The sequence below is a fragment of the Eupeodes corollae genome, chromosome 2 (genome assembly GCF_945859685.1).
Source record: "Eupeodes corollae chromosome 2, idEupCoro1.1, whole genome shotgun sequence".
Lineage (NCBI taxonomy): Eukaryota > Metazoa > Arthropoda > Insecta > Diptera > Syrphidae > Eupeodes > Eupeodes corollae.
Genome location: NC_079148.1, coordinates 19,788,779 through 19,807,307, shown reverse-complemented (window position 1 = coordinate 19,807,307; position 18,529 = coordinate 19,788,779). Strand labels below are relative to the sequence as shown.

Below are 18,529 nucleotides of genomic sequence, written 5' to 3'. Positions count from 1 at the left end.
AAGTCATAACTTACGAAATTTCGAGAAACTAAGTAGAATACCAAATTAATTTAAACTTATCCTAGAAGACGGAGATGTTTTATTTTCAAAATTATCATAAAACCTATTGTTAAGAACTATGCTGTGTTTCACCTCCACATTAAAAACACCTCTTTGCCTGTCTTCATTCCAAACATAGATAAGTTATTCTTCAGGAAAGCTGGACATCATGTACCAGTTTAAGGAAATAAAACAAAAAAGCAAGAATCACTAATATACTTAAATTATTTAAGAAGCTTACAAAATAAATGTGTGTATGAAAAAGAAAATATTGATTTATTGTATATGCAAAATTTATTTATATTTATAAAAACAAAAGTAAGAAAACTTTTCAAAGAAACAATAGTTATACAAATGTAGAATAAATTCACAACAAAAGAGTTCCAACAAGAGTAAGAATATTTAACTTTAAGTTTGTGCGAGCTTACAAGCAAAATTTAATTTCTTAAGGCAACATAAATTTTCAACAACCAAATATGAGGAAACATGCGTACATAGAAAATCCTCAAAATATATTTAAAAATATAGTATAATAATAGTTATTTAAATATTTTCTTTGTTTTTCATTTTTTTCATTAAGGTTTTGTTCGTTTATTTTTATTTTTATTGTGTGTATGTTTTTTGTTTTGTTGTTGTTTTTTAAACTATTAGTTCTTATACAGGTATTCCAGTTCGATCTTTAATCTTTCCCATAACATTTACATGAACTTTCGAATAGCCACTAGCTTTGCCTTTGGGGCCTTCCATTGATGAACATGATATTGGTGATGAATTCTTTGAATCAACACGCGAGGAACGATGACTGGATTCGGATTCTTGAGTTTGTGACATAAGATCTTCAGTGCTCGGTCGGATGTGACTTGATGATGGTGTATAAACTGGCATAAGTTTGTCGACCTTAAAAAAGTACAAAGCATTTAAGTTTGAAGTTCAAATTCAAAAGATGGCAAATCTTTTACCTCATCATCGATTGCCTTAAATTGCCAACTCCAATTGGCACGATAGAGGAAAGGCCTGTGATCAAATCGATTATCGTCGGGACTATAGCTTTCCGCGTGCACCGAAGGCGTTAGAACAGTCATTTTGTGACGATTAATAGCATAGCATCGGAAGAAGTGTTTAACTTTATCAGACACCTAAACGAGAGAATGTAGGTCCCAAAAAGCATACAAAGAATCATCAACAAAAAAATTACCTCTTTAGGATTCAAATCACCCTTCCACGTAGCTACAAGTTTACAGAACATACTATACGGCCCACAACACGCCTGTTTTCGCAGGCGTCCAAATTCACTGAGCTCAGCATAAGTCATGCCCATATCTTGTTCGTCGGTTTGCATAAGTTGACCATCTTGAAGTGGTTCCAATTCTGCAGTCGGTGGGGCATCAATAATTTGTTCCAAAACTGGAAGATTGAATCTAAAAACAAAAATACAACACAGTTTTGAAAAACCTTAGCAAAAGTTTTAATACAAGATCCTTACTTATCTTTGGCATACGTTAAAAACCGTCTCAGATCGGTTTTTGATATGCCACCAATGGGATTGACATCAGCACTGGAACAATCATATTTCGTGAGATATCCTCGCAAAGCTTCATCAACGTTCGCAGAGCCAAGGACTAAGAGACCACCGGGTCGGTTTCTCACCCAGAGCATGAGTTGGGCGAATATGTAGGCCAGAACCATTCGAATCCTCGATTGGATATTCTGCAGAGCTAGATTTTGGCGTGCACAGCCACCTTGATTTCGGAATCTTGGTGTCAGTCCCGTCACAGCATTGAAGATTCCCAGCAAAGCATTTACGGCCGAGTCAATGCTGATTTCAATGTGATAACTACCCAATTGATTGGCCAGCATCGACGCTCTTCTTCTCGTCTCTTTGCTGGAATTGACACTCCCCATGAAGCAAGTGACTAGAATTCGATTACATAACGCTGCCGGATTGTCCGGAGTGTAGTCTGAGTCTGCGAGGATCTTTCGAATATCGTGCAGGACTTGTGCGTCACCGGACTGCACTGAATTCACAATCATTCTACACATCGAGTGAACAATTGTGGCCGAAGCACTGGAGTCAACTCCTCCACTCAGCGGGAGGAAGAATCCACCTTGTCCAGAGCGTCGCAGATAGTCCCACAACCAACAAGCCGGGCCCATGGCGATTTCTTCTTCGGGAGTGTGATATATACATTGTAGTGGGGTGGAGGAGCACTTGAAGATATCGTTGTGAGTGGACATCTCGAAATCGCAAACAATTCGAGGATAGGTGGGTGCCGATGCGGCAATGTTACAGCGAGATCTTTGGCATACACGATAGGAGCGGATCTCTTCGAGATCAATTGTTGCGATTGTGACTTCCTGAAAATAAAAGTAGAAAACTTTGACGGTTATCTGGGAGATACAAATAACCAATGATTGACTTTACCACATCCTGTAAGGCAAATTGTTTACTCCTAGCAACAATCTCTCCATTCATAGCGATTGCTGAACAGCCATTGAAATAGATCCTCTGACCGTCACAGCCCCGTAAGTTGCTAAAGAGATATGCACCACCAGCTTTGAAACTGGCATTCCTTATCAAATCTGTTGATATATAGGCTTTTCGTAGTTCCATGTAGCTTCCAGAACTATTGACGATTACTTCCACTCCCGATAGAGACATCTCGATGTGTTTACTAAAAGAAAAGAAGGTTTTGAGATCAGGCATCTTCAATGTCATCGCACTTACCTCCTAACATTCCACAGCTCCTCGCAAATTTCATATCCGATGCATGTGTCTTTGGTTGCAATTACAGCATCACCAAAAGGCACTGTATCCTGACCTGTATGGCCCGAGATCATTCTGGGCAGGAAGAAATCTTCAGTTTGCAAGGATTTCGTCCACGCACTAAACCAACGAGATTCTCGATAATTTCCATCGTCGCACATTGACATTTTTGGACGGATGAGAAGAATACGTCGATTGAAAAAGGCCACTCGGCAATTGTAGGCGACATTGCGGTGCATAACTGGCATTCCAACGTCAACAAGCATATTATCACTACAAAAAAAGGGAGATGTGAATTTTATTAGGAGCTAGATAGGATTAAAAAGGCTACTTACCAGATTGGTGACATCATAATTTCAAGAAGGACCTCCCATGAGTGAAGATATGTGTCGGGCTCACGAAAGTGATCCTCGCAACTGTAGCCTCTGAAAGATGAAAGGATATGAGAATTGGAAAGTGAGATAGAGTTGGAAACATTTCGTTTAGTGAACTCAAGGACTCTCAGACTTAAACTATCGATTCTTGAGGTAATCACGTTGTAACCCTCATTTCTAGTTTTTGACATCATTGAGAAGTGGTTTTTTTTTCAAGGTCCAAAGTGTTCAAAGAACACTCAACAAGGAAAGACAACTTACGTTATTTCGAGTTCAGGTCCTGTCCTATAAGAAGCACCCATTTCTTTGGCTTCAAGTATTGACTGCATTATCCTAGCTAAATTACCCTCAAAGTCCAGTGCCCATTGGTTAAGTGTTGTAACCGCAACAGTGATTTTCCTCCCCATTGTCACCAATTCTTTTGTTGTTGTCCTTTAAACGCAAAATGATATTTGAAAGGATACGTGATGTCTGTGAGAACAACACAAGAATAAATAAATAATCCTTGTTTTTTGTTTTGCTAGACGAAGAAGAAGTCCTTTCTAGCTTAAATGTGTGTGTTGGTTGGTTAAAGGATTTTCTTCTATTTGTCGTTGTTGTTGATGTTTTTTTTGGTGGGAATTAAGTTCAGCTGAAATAAAAGAAAACACAAATAAATTATTATTGAATAATAAAAATTAAATAATAAACAAATTAAGACAAACAATAGATATCAAGTCCAGACACCACTTGAGTTCCAACGCCCTCGTTTTATGAAATATATTTTCATTAGAAAACTAAACAAAACACTGATATGTGTCAATTTGGGAGGAACAAAAAGACGTCCTTATTAGGTATTGTTCGGGCCTACGTTACCTACGTTATGTAGATATGGTAGCTTAGTAAGTTTGGCTGTGGGATTGGAATAGTATGAAGGACTTTGGTATAGCATTTAAATCGATTAAATTTATTGATCAATCTTATTTCGTGTTTTGTTGTTTCTTATAGATACGACTATAAGCTCACCCTCGTTGCTAAGCGGGTGCGGTAGGACAATATTCTTTTGTCTTTTTCATTATAGCTACCAAGTATAAGAATAGTGTTAAGGAATTTGTATGCCTTTTGAGAGCTTATAAAGGACGATAGAAAGTACTTTTGGGTTTTCGCTTTGTTTCAATGACGATGACGACGACGAAGACAACGTAGACGATGTTTGAATACAATATTCAAGGATATTATGTATAGGGAAGAAAAGTACCTACTATTTTAAGTACCTTAATTGGGAATTTTGCCAAATACAAAAAATAATTATTAAAAAGTTATATGCTTCATTTTTGACATGAACCTTCATTATGATGTTTAAAAATCTTTATCGAAGTAGGCTTCCTTTTTGAATTTTCATGGTTATAAAATCGAAGGACTAATTATATTACAAAATGCACGTCTTTGATATGTGCGTATATTTTCAAGGTACCATTTATTTGAGTGAAGGCTAAGTTAGTTTCTAAAACAGGGTTGCTAGGTTAACATTTTGTCGTTTTATTGTTTTTGTTAAGAGACGATTATCTGCAGGGTTTAAATAAATATGATATAAAATCATGAAAATGAAGATAAAAATAAACCAGCATAGGTGTTCATATATGCGTTTCGCCCCGATGTAATGGTTGGGCTCATCAGAAGATGACCATTACACCTTGTCTTGACGCATAGTTTTTTTGAATAAATCGAGATTCCATATAATCCGAGCTACATAGAGCTTACTGTTAATTATATAGTTGCTACAAGTCTTCAAAGAAGATAAATTGTAGCTATTTTTATTGCCTTGCTATATTTTATTGCCAACTATATAATTGACAGTAGCTTGGATTATATGGAATCTCGATTTATTCGAGAAAATATCAGTCAAGACAAGGTGTAATGGTCATCTTCTGATGAGCCCAACCATTACGTCGGGGCGAAACACATATGTGAACACCTATGCTGGTTTATTTTTATTTTCATTTTCATGATTTTAAATCATATTTATTTATTTAAATAAACGGTGTTCAGGAAAAAACAATTTGACTGTTTACAGTCAAATATTTCATCTTTATTTGTAGGGTTTTGGCGCAACGGTCGGTGGTTTACAGCTTATGCGACATACGAAATCCCCCCAGTAAAAAGTCTAAAGGGCTGAAACCATACGATCTTAGTGGCCAATTCACGTCGCTTTGATGCGGTTCGACATACCAATGCCATAAAACCGCTCGAGCAGAATATCGATTGTGCCTTGAGTTATCTGGCGCGTAGCTCCATCCTGTTGAAACCATATGTCTTAGATGTCCATTTCTCCAATTAAGGCCGCACAAGAAGTTAGTAATCATCGAGTTATAGAGATCACCGTTGACGTTGATGGTCTGGCCAGCATCGATAATCCACATGTAGTAACTTTACTTGGATGCATTTGCACCTCGTGAATCTTGTGAGAATTGGTGTTGTCCCAAATCCGTCAATTAAGGTTATTCACGAACTCAGTCATTTACAAATATACCTCATCGCTTAAGATTATTTTTCCAAAATTTGAATCAACTTGCAACTGCTCCAAAAACAAATAAGTTTTATCATTTGCAAGTGTGACTGATGATAATTTGACAGACAGTAAAAGAACCAATAAACCCTATTATAAAAACTATTCAATTATACAGGATGAGATAGAAGATGTCACGAAATTACAGTATTATACAACATATACAGGAAACAGTTCGATTTATCAGAACTCACTCAATTACAGTGTCAGAAAGTAAATGGTGTAATATGATTTAACTTAAATACAATCTGAGTCTAAAGGGTGATTTTTTTGAGGTTAGGATTTTCATGGATTATTATTTGACAGATCACGCGGGATTTCACACATGGTGTCAAAGAGAAAGATGCTCAGTATGCTTTGACATTTCATCATGAATAGACTTACTAACGAGCAACGCTTGCAAATCATTGAATTTTATTACCAAAATCAGTGTTCGGTTCGAAATGTGTTTCGCGCTTTACGTCCGATTTATGGTCTACCTAATCGACCAAGTGAGCAAACAATTAATGCGATTGTGACCAAGTTTCGCACTCAGTTTACTTTATTGGACATTAAACCAACCACACGAATGCGTACAGTGCGTACAGAAGAGAATATTGCGTCTGTTTCTGAGAGTGTTGCTGAAGACCGTGAAATTTCGATTCGTCGCCGTTCGCATCAATTGGGTTTGTGTTATTCGACCACATGGAAGATTTTACGCAAAGATCTTGGTGTAAAACCGTATAAAATACAGCTCGTACAAGAACTGAAGCCGAACGATCTGCCACAACGTCGAATTTTCAGTGAATGGGCCCTAGAAAAGTTGGCAGAAAATACGCTTTTTTATCGACAAATTTTGTTCAGCGATGAGGCTCATTTCTGGTTGAATGGCTACGTAAATAAGCAAAATTGCCGCATTTGGAGTAAAGAGCAACCAGAAGCCGTTCAAGAACTGCCCATGCATCCCGAAAAATGCACTGTTTGGTGTGGTTTGTACGCTGGTGGAATCATTGGACCGTATTTTTTCAAAGATGCTGTTGGACGCAACGTTACGGTGAATGGCGATCGCTATCGTTCAATGCTAACAAACTTTTTGTTGCCAAAAATGGAAGAACTGAACTTGGTTGACATGTGGTTTCAACAAGATGGCGCTACATGCCACACAGCTCGCGATTCTATGGCCATTTTGAGGGAAAACTTCGGAGAACAATTCATCTCAAGGAATGGACCGGTAAGTTGGCCACCAAGATCATGCGATTTGACGCCTTTAGACTATTTTTTGTGGGGCTACGTCAAGTCTAAAGTCTACACAAATAAGCCAGCAACTATTCCAGCTTTGGAAGACAACATTTCCGAAGAAATTCGGGCTATTCCGGCCGAAATGCTCGAAAAAGTTACCCAAAATTGGACTTTCCGAATGGACCACCTAAGACGCAGCCGCGGTCAACATTTAAATGAAGTTACCTTCAAAAAGTAAATGTCATGGACCAATCTAACGTTTCAAATAAAGAATCGATGAGATTTTGCAAATTGTATGCGTTTTTTTTTTAAAGTTCTCAAGCTCTTAAAAAATCACCGTTTATTTAATTACAGTCAAGGGAATTAAATATAACAAACATGCCTTAACCAAAGCGTAAGATAGAAAATATCAAAAATTACAGTCTGAGAAATAAAAAAGCCTTATTACAGTATGATATAGAAGAAGCATATAGACTACAGTATGTGGCTCCAGGCTCCACTAAATTATTGTCTAAGATATCAGAATTTACATTACAGTATGGGATGTCAGGAGCCACAGTCTAAAGTATCATCAATAAAATTATACCAAGCGGTAAGAGACATTATAAGCAACACAATGAAATCGAAAATCCACTTAATTAAAGTGTGAATTCACTAAAGGATAGTATGCTTTGACACAACGAAATTACAGTATAAAATGACAAACAAATTCGCTGAAAATATAGCCTGATATACAGGGTCCGGCAAAAAGATCTCCCATATTTTAAAAGTGCACGCTGTGAAGTGTGTGCTGTGTCTCCATCTTGTGTGAACCAGACTTCTTTGTAGTTCCTATCAAACTGATTTAAGTTTGGTTGAAGGAAAGTCTCAATCATATGACAGTAGCGTTCCGCATTAGCTGTAACTTTTTGGCTATTTTCTTTGAAAATATTATTATTCCAAGCTTTATTCACCCATTGCTACTTTAAAATTAACAATAATTTTATAATTAACATTTGATTGAATATATTTACATTACATTTAAACAAGTATGTGTACGTAAAATTAATTAAATTACAAGAAACAAATAATTCAATGAAGGTTTAAAACTAATTTAAATATATACATTATTTGAAAAGAGAGAAATAATTTTAGGTTATCTGAGCATAAGCCTCCCGCAGACTTCTCCACCATCTCCTATCTAGTGCTTCTCTCCAATAAAGTGGGAATATTTTTCGGATGTCATCCTTCCAGCGTTTATGTTGTCCACCTACTCTTGTTTTGCTTTCTAAGGGTATCCATTCGGTTACTAATTTTGTCCATCGGTGTACGTATTACATGTCCTGCCCATTCTTATTTGAGTTTCTTAAGCCTGTGTCTAACGTCTTCAAAATTAGTTTGGCTTCTTATATTCTGATGGTTAATTTGCTGGGCAATATGAACATTCAAAATAGCTCTCTCCATTGCTCTCTGACATGATTGGAGTTTCATTTCAGTGTTTTTCGTGACTTGCCATGTTTGGCAACCATAGGTGAGGACTGGAAGAACTGTTGAGTCAAACACATATGTCCTTGTTTTATTCGAAATATTCAATGTAAGAAGATGCTTAACGCTCCAGAACTGCCTCCAAGCGTTCGGCATTCGCTGCTCTATATCCTTTTTTTCTTTGTCGTTGAATGAGATAATCTGACCAAGGTATGTGTAGTCTTCAACGTAATCTAATATATTGTTATTAACACTAACTGGATCAGAAGCACCATTTGTCATAATTTTAGTTTTCTGTTGATTTGTTGACAGCCTAATATTTCTGCATTCCGAGCACAGTTCGTTCAGCATCGTTTGAAGTTCTTCACTGCTGTTTGCGATAATTATAATGTCATCGGCAAATCGGAGGTTTGAGAGACATTTGCCATTTATCTTCAATCCTTTGTCTTCCCAGTCTAGCTTTCTAAATACTCCCTCTAAGGCTGCGGAAAAGAGTGCTGGTGAAATTGGATCTCCTTGCCTTACACCTCGCGATATTTTAAAATCTGGTCCATCTGTCATACATTTTCTTTAGGATTCGAACTATTTTATCGTCTACACCTTGATTGAGAAGCGCCTTCCAAAAAAATCTCTGCTCTACTGTGTCAAACGCTTTAGCAAAATCGATGAAGGCAGAGTATATTGTGTTATACTCTTTGTAATTTTTCTATTATTTGATTAACGGTTTGTAGATGATCTTCTGTCAAAAAACCTGATCTAAAACCGGCTTGTTCAAAAGGATGATTTTAATTTAGAGTGGTTTTCATTCTCTCAAATAAACACTTCGCAAAAACCTTGTATATCGATGATATTTTGCTTATCGGGCGATAATTGTTGATATCGTCCCTGTTCCCTTTTTTATGTATGAGAATTATTTCCGATTTCGTCCATTTGTCTGGGACTTCCTCGTGACCAAAACCTGATTGAAAATAGTAGTCAACCAGTTGGCCAGTGAAAAGTTGCCGAACTTTAGGTATTCTGCTAATATCCCATCGTTTCCTTTGCTTTTTTCATTCTTTAAATTATTTATTGCTCGCTCTATTTCACTTTTAAGAAATGGTGGAAAATCTTCTTCCTGGTTTTGTCGCTCTTGAAATATATCATCAGTGTCTACTATGCGTGTTTTCTATAGATCAATGTTGAAGTTTGTAGCTATTTGGTTAATATTCTTCCTTTTGTGAATTCTTTTATCATTATCCGCCATTGCTGTTATCCACTCTTTATAATCTTGCATTGCATTCTTTGCCTTTTTTATTGATCTCGTTTCTTCGATTACTGTCTTTAACAGGTTGTCATTGAATTTTTAGATGTCTTCTTGACAACGTTTCTTGATGTTCTTCCGTATATTTTTCAGATCCTGTTTTTCTTGGGCATTCAGATTGGTCTTTTTTCGAATACTATGACGAAGTGCTATCATATTTAGTGTTTCACTCGATAGTTTTTGCGGTTTTTGAGATACAGCAGTAAGAATATACCTGTCTGCAGATTCTTTTATAGTTTTTTCCATTTTGTTATATGCTATTTGAGTAAGTTTATTTAACCTTGATATAATGTTATATCGTTGTTGAAGATCAGCATTATAATTTTGAAAATATACGGTAATACGGATATATTCCTATACGACAAATGAGCGATGCTCACAGTGTCACCCCATTATGATTACTTAAAACGCCACGTAGACCCCTATCTATCTATACCCGGAATACCATTTTATTGTAATCAAACTTTATTTTTAAATATTTCTTTATTAATTAATTTTTTTTATTCGTAGTCACAGAATACGTCCCTTCTTTTCTTGTATCCAAACTTATATGAAATCCCAAAAATTACAAGATGGCTTCATTTCCTGCCTTCCACGTGTTTTTCCTTTGTTTCTTCTCCGGCATTGCCAGACATTGCTAGATTATCATCTTTTGTGAGAAGGCCGAGAGGTGGCGCTTGGAACACAGGAAAGAAACCGTAGATGGCACTTGGAACACAGGAAAGAAACCATTTACATTAAATATAACAACAAAAAACTATTACATTATCTATAAATTACTTTAAATATAAACGTCTAAAAATACGGGAGGTTTTTTTTTGCCGGACCCTGTATAATAAGCCACTAAATTAAAGTTTGTAATATCAAAGGTCAAAGAATTACAGTGTGATACAGATTCTATGAAATTACAGTATGAAAATCTATTTTCTAGTCCATTAAAGTCTAATATATCATAACACACCATTCAAGATTTCACATCAACCAAAAGCAAGTAAATTACAGTCTGACACTTATTACAGTGTAAACGTCAGTGAGTGTGATAAAGAAACCACAAGCAATCTTAATTAAGTGAGAAGCCTCTGAAAAACAGTCTCAGATAACAGAAGTTACTGACTTAAAGTTTAATACAACAAAGGTATTTCAATTACTGTTTGATATTTGAAAGACACTAAATTACAGTCTCAATCTATCAATATTTAAAGGCAATGTCTATCTGGTACGGATTAGCAAGCAGATGCTGTTAAAAGGCATTATGAATCCAATTGTATAAGTTAAGTCAGCGAAATTTAAATTTTGACTACTTACATAAGTAGGAATTTTGTGAACTGCCTTATTTAAAAGCCATAAAGTGATTATTTTAATAATTTTTAGCTTACTTTGCGTTGCTTATTTCACTGTCCTGCTGCAAGTTCATAAACATTTATCTTTTGACCTGAACATTGTACAGCACATGTTAAAACCTCGTTGTTCACTTAATTACCAATTTTATTGGCGTCGTATACCCTTACACGGTTCCAGGTGGACTTCTGTTTTACATTAAACAAAAAAGGCTTAAAAAACATTTAAATTCAACAAGGACTATTTATTATCCAAAAAATTATCCAACAAAAGCTTCATATTACACAGGAAAAATGAAATAATATCCATGCTTTAAATTTCTGGGAATCCATTATCCTTCGAGTGACGGTGGTTGCTGTGTCTGTTGCTGGAACTGGTTTAAAGTTTTGTCAGTTAAAAAAAAATTTAAAATCTGTTCAAAACGATTCCTACCCTAAAGGAAAAGTATTTTATAGAAACGAAAAGCGAGGAAAAGAATATTTTAAACAAATTTTCCTCATCTCATGATTTATGTTTTGCGGGGCTTGGGACGGATGGACTCGACGAGAGACGCACGGTCGGTCGGTGGTGTAGCATTGCATGTGCGCTTTCTCCCTTCTCGAACCATGTTTCCAGTTTCAGAGTTCGCAATTTTCTACACCTAGTTCCTAAATCCTCCAAAGCATGGAACAACCATTTTAGAATGAAAAATGGATACGACCCCTTACTACTCGAATATAGGTATAAGGGTAGGTCTGTAGTAGAAGATGCATCAAGGATACTGTTGCAAGTTGTTTTTTTTTAGTTTATGCTTTTGTTGAGAAGGACGAAAGTAATAAATGCACTGTTGCAAGAAATATGTACGTTGTTTCGTCGGTCTTCGTTGGTTGCAATCATATAATACCGAGCTTCTCGTATGGCTGGCTATATCTATGTCCTATACACACGCTGCAATCTATAGTACATCAGGGAACAGGAGGACTTTGCTGTGCGTTGTTGTTAAAGTTACTTGGTAAGTTCACCTTGCATATTGGATACATTTACGGGTGAGAATATAAACGATTTGTATTCTTCTTCCTTAAGGTCCTTATGATAAATTGCTATTGGTGGTGGTTGCAGTGCTGTGCTGTGTAGCCGTTTCTCTGTTGATGGGTAGGGCAGTAGGGTTTCTTTTGCAATATGTAATGAAGGATACCCTCTCTGATACTCATGATCAAGGGGTTTATATTCTTGTAATTCTTTGCATCAAGAGAAGTTATTGGAAAATAAAGTTCTCTGCAGTTCTTTTTTTTTCTGAAGGCCAACATAGAATTTATTGGAGGAAAAAATGAGAAAAATTTAAAGCTGTATTTTCCAATTCGTTAAACTAATGGATAAGTTTTGGAAGGAAAATACAATAAAAATTGCCAAACTTTGTAATGCCAATATGAATACTCACATGGAAGAGAATGGTTATAAGATATTGTTTCAAAATAAGTTTGTATTTATTTGTTTTTGAAATGGAAGCAGTTGCCATTTCATATTTCGGATTCTGTTAAATTAGCATGGAAATATGTTATTCTAGATGTCGGTTGATATTGAATTCTTTGACTTTTTGTGCAAGAATTTCACCAGTTTCAAGCCGCAAGAAGTTCCTTAGAAGTTTCATGATTGAAGACAAAGCGATATGTAGCAGAATCATTTAGGGAAAAACTATAAATAGGCTTCTAGTGTATAGTTTTCACTATTTCACTGGAGTTTAAATCATCAAAATATTTCTGACACACATCAATTTTCTATTTATTACATATTTTTTAAATGTTTAAATATGTTTTAGTTCGGATTTAATTACACTACCAATGAAATAGTTTTATTCATTGTGTTTAATGGATTATCAAAATATCTAGAGAAACATGTTTTGCAGTGATAACAAATCAAATTCAATTCCTATTTTTAATTTTTATGGTAAGTACTTTTACATTTGAGCTTAGTAAATTTTTAGACTATGATCTTTTTTTAAATATTATTGCTGAATTATTATTAATTGGGTTATGTCAAAGATGCCATGCAAGAATTTTTGAACTCTATCTGATTTGGCTATAAAAAATTAATAAAAAAAATAATATTCTTGAGAATAAGGTATTACAAAATTTGTATTCTGGGTTCACACGGTTCGACAAATACAGCATTCTTAATATCATGAAGTGTTGTTCAGAATTTTGATAATATAGAATTCTGCTTAAAAAATCGTCGGCCCGGGTAATATCCCCACTATTGTGCTGAATTGCTGGTCTTCAACGCTGGCAACGCCACCGTCTGACCTATTCTACAGATCTCATTCCAAGTGGATGAAATACAGCATTTCTCCAGCCTGTCCCCAAAAAAGATGAATCTTCCTCCCTCTCTAACTATAGTTGAATTGCACTTCGTCCCTTCTTTCCAAGACAATAGAAAAGCTGATTAATTTTTAGCTTATATATGTATATCTTGAAGAACGATATCTTTTTAATGACCGGCAAAAGGTTTATCTCACCGAAGAGTAAGAAAGTGAGATAATTGCACTTGTTATTCAATTGCTTTTATCGAAATTGCATGCTTTCAGTTTTAACGAATCTCAAGTAGTATTGGACGGGTTCAAATCTGATCTTTACAAAATAAACGCTGGTGTGCCCCAGGGCTCCGTTTTGTCTCCGGCACTCTTTATTGTTTTAATAAATCTTTTGTCTGAAACTATTAACCCACTTCATTATTTCGCTGATGACAGTGTTCTCAACATCTCATATTCGCTTTAAGATTCTCATCATTGTTTTTCAGATGTGGACTACCAACGACAGCGTATAATAAGCTCATTAGAATTTGACCTTGACAGAATGGAGAAAAACTGTGTGGAATTTAATGATTTCTGTTGCTCTCTTCTAATGCCACTATCTATGGTGGTACTTGCATTGAGGAGACTAAATAGCTTTGAGTTATAGGTACATATGGGCATAACAAACCATCGCATATTTGACATTGTGAAAAATGTTGCTTAGTGTTTAAGTTTTCTCCGGCAATGCAAGAGACTCCAATAATGTACTTGAGTCTTTTAGATAGGATTGAAAAACAAAATCTCCAAAAATAATAGGCGATCAGACATTTGCTACTTTCGAACACATCCACAGGGTCTCATGTCTTCATCATTGTTTTAACGATAATTTTACACACCATGATTCATTAAAATATCCTGTTATATTCCTTCCATTTTCAAGCCTAGTACCCGTAAATGCTCATCAATTTACTTTTGAGCCCAATTACGACGGGGCGGTAATTCTTTTTTTAGTGAATTAATTAAAGTGAATTTAAATAGCCAAAGAAGATGCATTGATGAAAAATTGTCTCTCAGACACGTAAAACCAGGATGAACTAAATAAGTTGATCTGTTTGATACTGAAAACCGAAGTTGTTCATAAAGATATGTTGGTTTTCGCGTAGTTATAATTTTGAAAAGTAGAATCAATATTCAGAATTTGTTTAAGTTATCGAAATACATTTTTAAAAAGCTTCGTCTCAGATGGGAAACATGGTCATATCTTTTAAATCCATAAACATATCGTATGAGGCTACTTTTCCTTTTTTTTACCTACATCCGTAGGTTAAGATTGGTATAACCAAAGACTTAGTAAGTAGAGTTCGTGTTTTAATCGGCGTAAAGCCTTGATCAGTCCATAATGTTCTTAAAATGCCATATGCTTTTCCTACTAATGAGTTTATATGGTCATTATATGGTCATTCCATGTAAGAGTCCTTTTGAAAACCACACCAAGGTTCCTAGAAGTGTTTAACAAATTCTAATATAGTACCATTTAGCATGATTGGCATGTTGGGGTTAAGAGCCTAACCTTTATCACCTGCCCAATTTGAGATCCGCTCGAGATCCTGATTGATATCAAAAGCACAGTTTTCGATAAGACATAGCGAACAACTTCTATATATATTGTATGTCGTCTGCATAAAAGTGCTTTGAAGCGTCGGGAATAAGAGACGCGATTTCGTTTATATACAGCGAGAATAGCAGGGGTGATAAAATAGAACCTTGGGGAACACCTTTAAGTAAAGGTAGGTACTCAGACAGACTATTATTCAAATAAACGACGGCTTGTTTTCTGAAAAAAGTAATTTTACTGCATCGTCTAGAAGAACTAAATACGTTACGCTATCCTTATCCAATTCGGTCCTTATTTCATCAATGACTTTAAGAAGTGCAGTTGTGCAGCTGTGTCGAGCGCTAAAGCCTGACTGAATTGGTACCAAATAATTGTTGTAGCCGTTTAGTTGTTTTTGCATAATGCGTTCACAAACTTTAGACAAAATTGGAAGAATGGAAATTGGTCAAAAGTCCTCACAAAGTGAGTTTTTCGGAATAGGAATTATTTTACCCATCTTCCATTTCTGAGGAAATATTCCTGTTGTAAGAACCGTGGGTAATATAGGGTAAAAGCATTGGCAAAATTAATTTCAAAAATACAGGATTTCCTTCAGCAGTGAATTTTATTGACAGAAAACTTTCCACGACATCTAGATTGCTCACTCCTGTAAAGCTAAAGATGCAGGGTCTATCAAAGGTAATGTTGAATCAGTGGATAGTTGAGTTGAAATTACATAGCTTGGAGTAGATACAAATTTACGATTAAGTTCGTTTTTATCAATATTATTTAGAGTGTTTTGTCGTTGTTTACCAATTCCAAGCTTTCGAAGACTTTCCCAGTGTTTTCGACCATCACCATTAACGTTTAGTCGGCTAGAGAAAAATTGTTCTTTAGCATTTCAAATTTCTATTACAACTTTATTACGTAGGGTCCTATAAGCTCTCTGAAGTTCTTCCACCCGGATAACTATCCAGCTTCTATAAGTTCAATCTTGTTGGTCCATTAATTGTCTAATTCTTTCATCAAGCCAGGGGTTCGATTCACATTTATACTTTTTTGTTTTCAAAGGTACGTGGCAGTTAAACAGCATTCTTAAGTTTTCATTTAGCAATTCCTCCTTGGTCTTCTGGCGAAGGCAGAAGATAAATATTATCCCAAAAATTGAACGAATGTGGTGTTGAAGTGCTTGGAAAAAACTGGAGCGTAGAGTTGATTATAAAAAACAACCCGATCTTTCTCAAGTATAAAAAAGAGTTCCAATCAAGTACTTAAAGTCTTAGTAAAGTGTGTTGGTACAGACAAGTTAACAAAATGCATATCAAAAGTACCCGTGGCATGATGGTGCGTTGGACTGTCATGCAAGGAGTCTTGGGTTCAATCCCTGAGTGTTTCACCTTAATTAAAAACAAAATAATGTTCGCGGGTATTGACTCTTGCGAGGAATTGACAAATCCTTCAAGGGTAATTCTTGTCATGAAAAAGTGCTTTCTCAAATTAGCCGTTCGGATTCGGCCTAAAATTGTAGGTCCCTTCCATTCCTGACAACAGTACTCGTACACAGGAATGGTTGAGAGTTGTAAGTCACTAGGCCCTGGTTCACAACGGACTGTTGCGCCACCCAATTTATTTATTATATCGGGTGATTTTTTTGAGGTTAGGATTTTCATGCATTAGTATTTGACAGATCACGCGGGATTTTAGACATGGTGTCAAAGAGAAAGATGCTCAGTATGCTTTGACATTTCATCATGAATAGACTTACTAACGAGCAACGCTTGCAAATCATTGAATTTTATTACCAAAATCAGTGTTCGGTTCGAAATGTGTTCCGCGCTTTACGTCCGATTTATGGTCTACATAATCGACCAAGTGAGCAAACAATTAATGCGATTGTGACCAAGTTTCGCACTCAGTTTACTTTATTGGACATTAAACCAACCACACGAATGCGTACAGTGCGTACAGAAGAGAATATTGCGTCTGTTTCTGAGAGTGTTGCTGAAGACCGTGAAATGTCGATTCGTCGCCGTTCGCAGCAATTGGGTTTGTGTTATTCGACCACATGGAAGATTTTACGCAAAGATCTTGGTGTAAAACCGTATAAAATACAGCTCGTGCAAGAACTGAAGCCGAACGATCTGCCACAACGTCGAATTTTCAGTGAATGGGCCCTAGAAAAGTTGGCAGAAAATCCGCTTTTTTATCGACAAATTTTGTTCAGCGATGAGGCTCATTTCTGGTTGAATGGCTACGTAAATAAGCAAAATTGCCGCATTTGGAGTGAAGAGCAACCAGAAGCCGTTCAAGAACTGCCCATGTATCCCGAAAAATGCACTGTTTGGTGTGGTTTGTACGCTGGTGGAATCATTGGACCGTATTTTTTCAAAGATGCTGTTGGACGCAACGTTACGGTGAATGGCGATCGCTATCGTTCAATGCTAACAAACTTTTTATGCCAAAAATGGAAGAACTGAACTTGGTTGACATGTGGTTTCAACAAGATGGCGCTACATGCCACACAGCTCGCGATTCTATGGCCATTTTGAGGGAAAATTTCGGAGAACAATTCATCTCAAGGAATGGACCGGTAAGTTGGCCACCAAGATCATGCGATTTGACGCCTTTAGACTATTTTTTGTGGGGCTACGTCAAGTCTTAAGTCTACACAAATAAGCCAGCAACTATTCCAGCTTTGGAAGACAACATTTCCGAAGAAATTCGGGCTATTCCGGCCGAAATGCTCGAAAAAGTTACCCAAAATTGGACTTTCCGAATGGACCACCTAAGACGCAGCCGCGGTCAACATTTAAATGAAATTATCTTCAAAAAGTAAATGTCATGGACCAATCTAACGTTTCAAATAAAGAATCGATGAGATTTTGCAAATTGTATGCTTTTTTTTTTTTTAAGTTCTCAAGCTCTTAAAAAATCACCGTTTAATATAAAAGTGAATTAAAATAGCCGATTACGATGGAATCCATGATAGGGCTGAATAATATGTACATCTATGAATAACAGAAAAAAAAAACTTTAGGCAAGAAAAATCTTTACTATTGTATCTTTACTATTGGTAATTATTTAAAAAAGTAGAAGGAAAAGAAAAAAAAAGGAAAAAAGGAAAGAAACAGAGAATTAGAAGTGAGATGTCTGTAAAAGATAAGTTAGTCGTTTTGATTAGAAATGAAATCAGTTCTCGCAATTAAGGTGGGAGTGAGTTCCAAAGGCGGCACGCATTGATGAAAAATTGTCTCTCAGACACGTAAAACGAGGATGAATTAAATAAGTTGATCTGTTTGATACTGAAAACCGAAGTTGTTCATAAAGATATGTTGGTTTCCACGTAGTTATTATTTTGAAAAGTAGAATCAATGTTCGGAATTTGTTTAAGTTACCGAAATACATTTTTAAAAAGCTTCGTCTCAGATGGGAAAAATGGTCATATCTTTTAAATCCATAAATATATCGTATGAGACTTTTAAAGGCTACTTTTAATTTGTTTTTGCTATAGAAATCACAATTGTGATAGATTTCATATCCGTAGGTTAAGATTGGTATAACCAAAGACTTAGCAAGTAGAGTTCGTGTTTTAATCGGCGTAAAGCCTTGATCAGTTCACAATGTTCT

At 35.9% G+C, this 18,529-nt stretch overlaps 2 protein-coding genes across 10 annotated transcripts in view; one reads left to right on the top strand and one right to left on the bottom strand.

Annotated features, from left to right (window-relative positions):
- Nucleotides 1-288: 288 nt before the first annotated feature.
- LOC129946803 (glutamine-dependent NAD(+) synthetase) overlaps nucleotides 289-18,529 on the bottom strand; it is a 134,976-nt gene continuing 116,735 nt past the window's right edge. For 5 of the 6 annotated variants that reach the window (XM_056057139.1, XM_056057143.1, XM_056057142.1 and 2 more), the window contains 8 exons: nucleotides 3,439-3,808; nucleotides 3,139-3,228; nucleotides 2,765-3,076; nucleotides 2,462-2,711; nucleotides 1,523-2,394; nucleotides 1,235-1,457; nucleotides 999-1,175; nucleotides 289-936 (listed from right to left, as the gene is read on the bottom strand). In XM_056057139.1, coding sequence (XP_055913114.1) covers nucleotides 694-936; nucleotides 999-1,175; nucleotides 1,235-1,457; nucleotides 1,523-2,394; nucleotides 2,462-2,711; nucleotides 2,765-3,076; nucleotides 3,139-3,228; nucleotides 3,439-3,584 — 2,313 coding nt within the window. In that variant the 5' untranslated portion in view covers nucleotides 3,585-3,808 and the 3' untranslated portion in view covers nucleotides 289-693. Of the gene's footprint in view, nucleotides 937-998; nucleotides 1,176-1,234; nucleotides 1,458-1,522; nucleotides 2,395-2,461; nucleotides 2,712-2,764; nucleotides 3,077-3,138; nucleotides 3,229-3,438; nucleotides 3,809-3,881; nucleotides 4,016-18,529 lie in introns of those variants that run through there. The other variant, XM_056057141.1, reaches the window with a different exon arrangement.
- LOC129946802 (cytosolic carboxypeptidase Nna1) overlaps nucleotides 12,808-18,529 on the top strand; it is a 261,648-nt gene continuing 255,926 nt past the window's right edge. For 2 of the 4 annotated variants that reach the window (XM_056057138.1, XM_056057136.1), the window contains exon 1: nucleotides 12,808-12,965. In XM_056057138.1, the coding sequence (XP_055913113.1) occupies nucleotides 12,914-12,965 (52 nt within the window). In that variant the 5' untranslated portion in view covers nucleotides 12,808-12,913. The remainder of the gene's footprint in view (nucleotides 12,966-18,529) is intronic. The other 2 variants (XM_056057137.1, XM_056057135.1) reach the window with 1 other exon arrangement.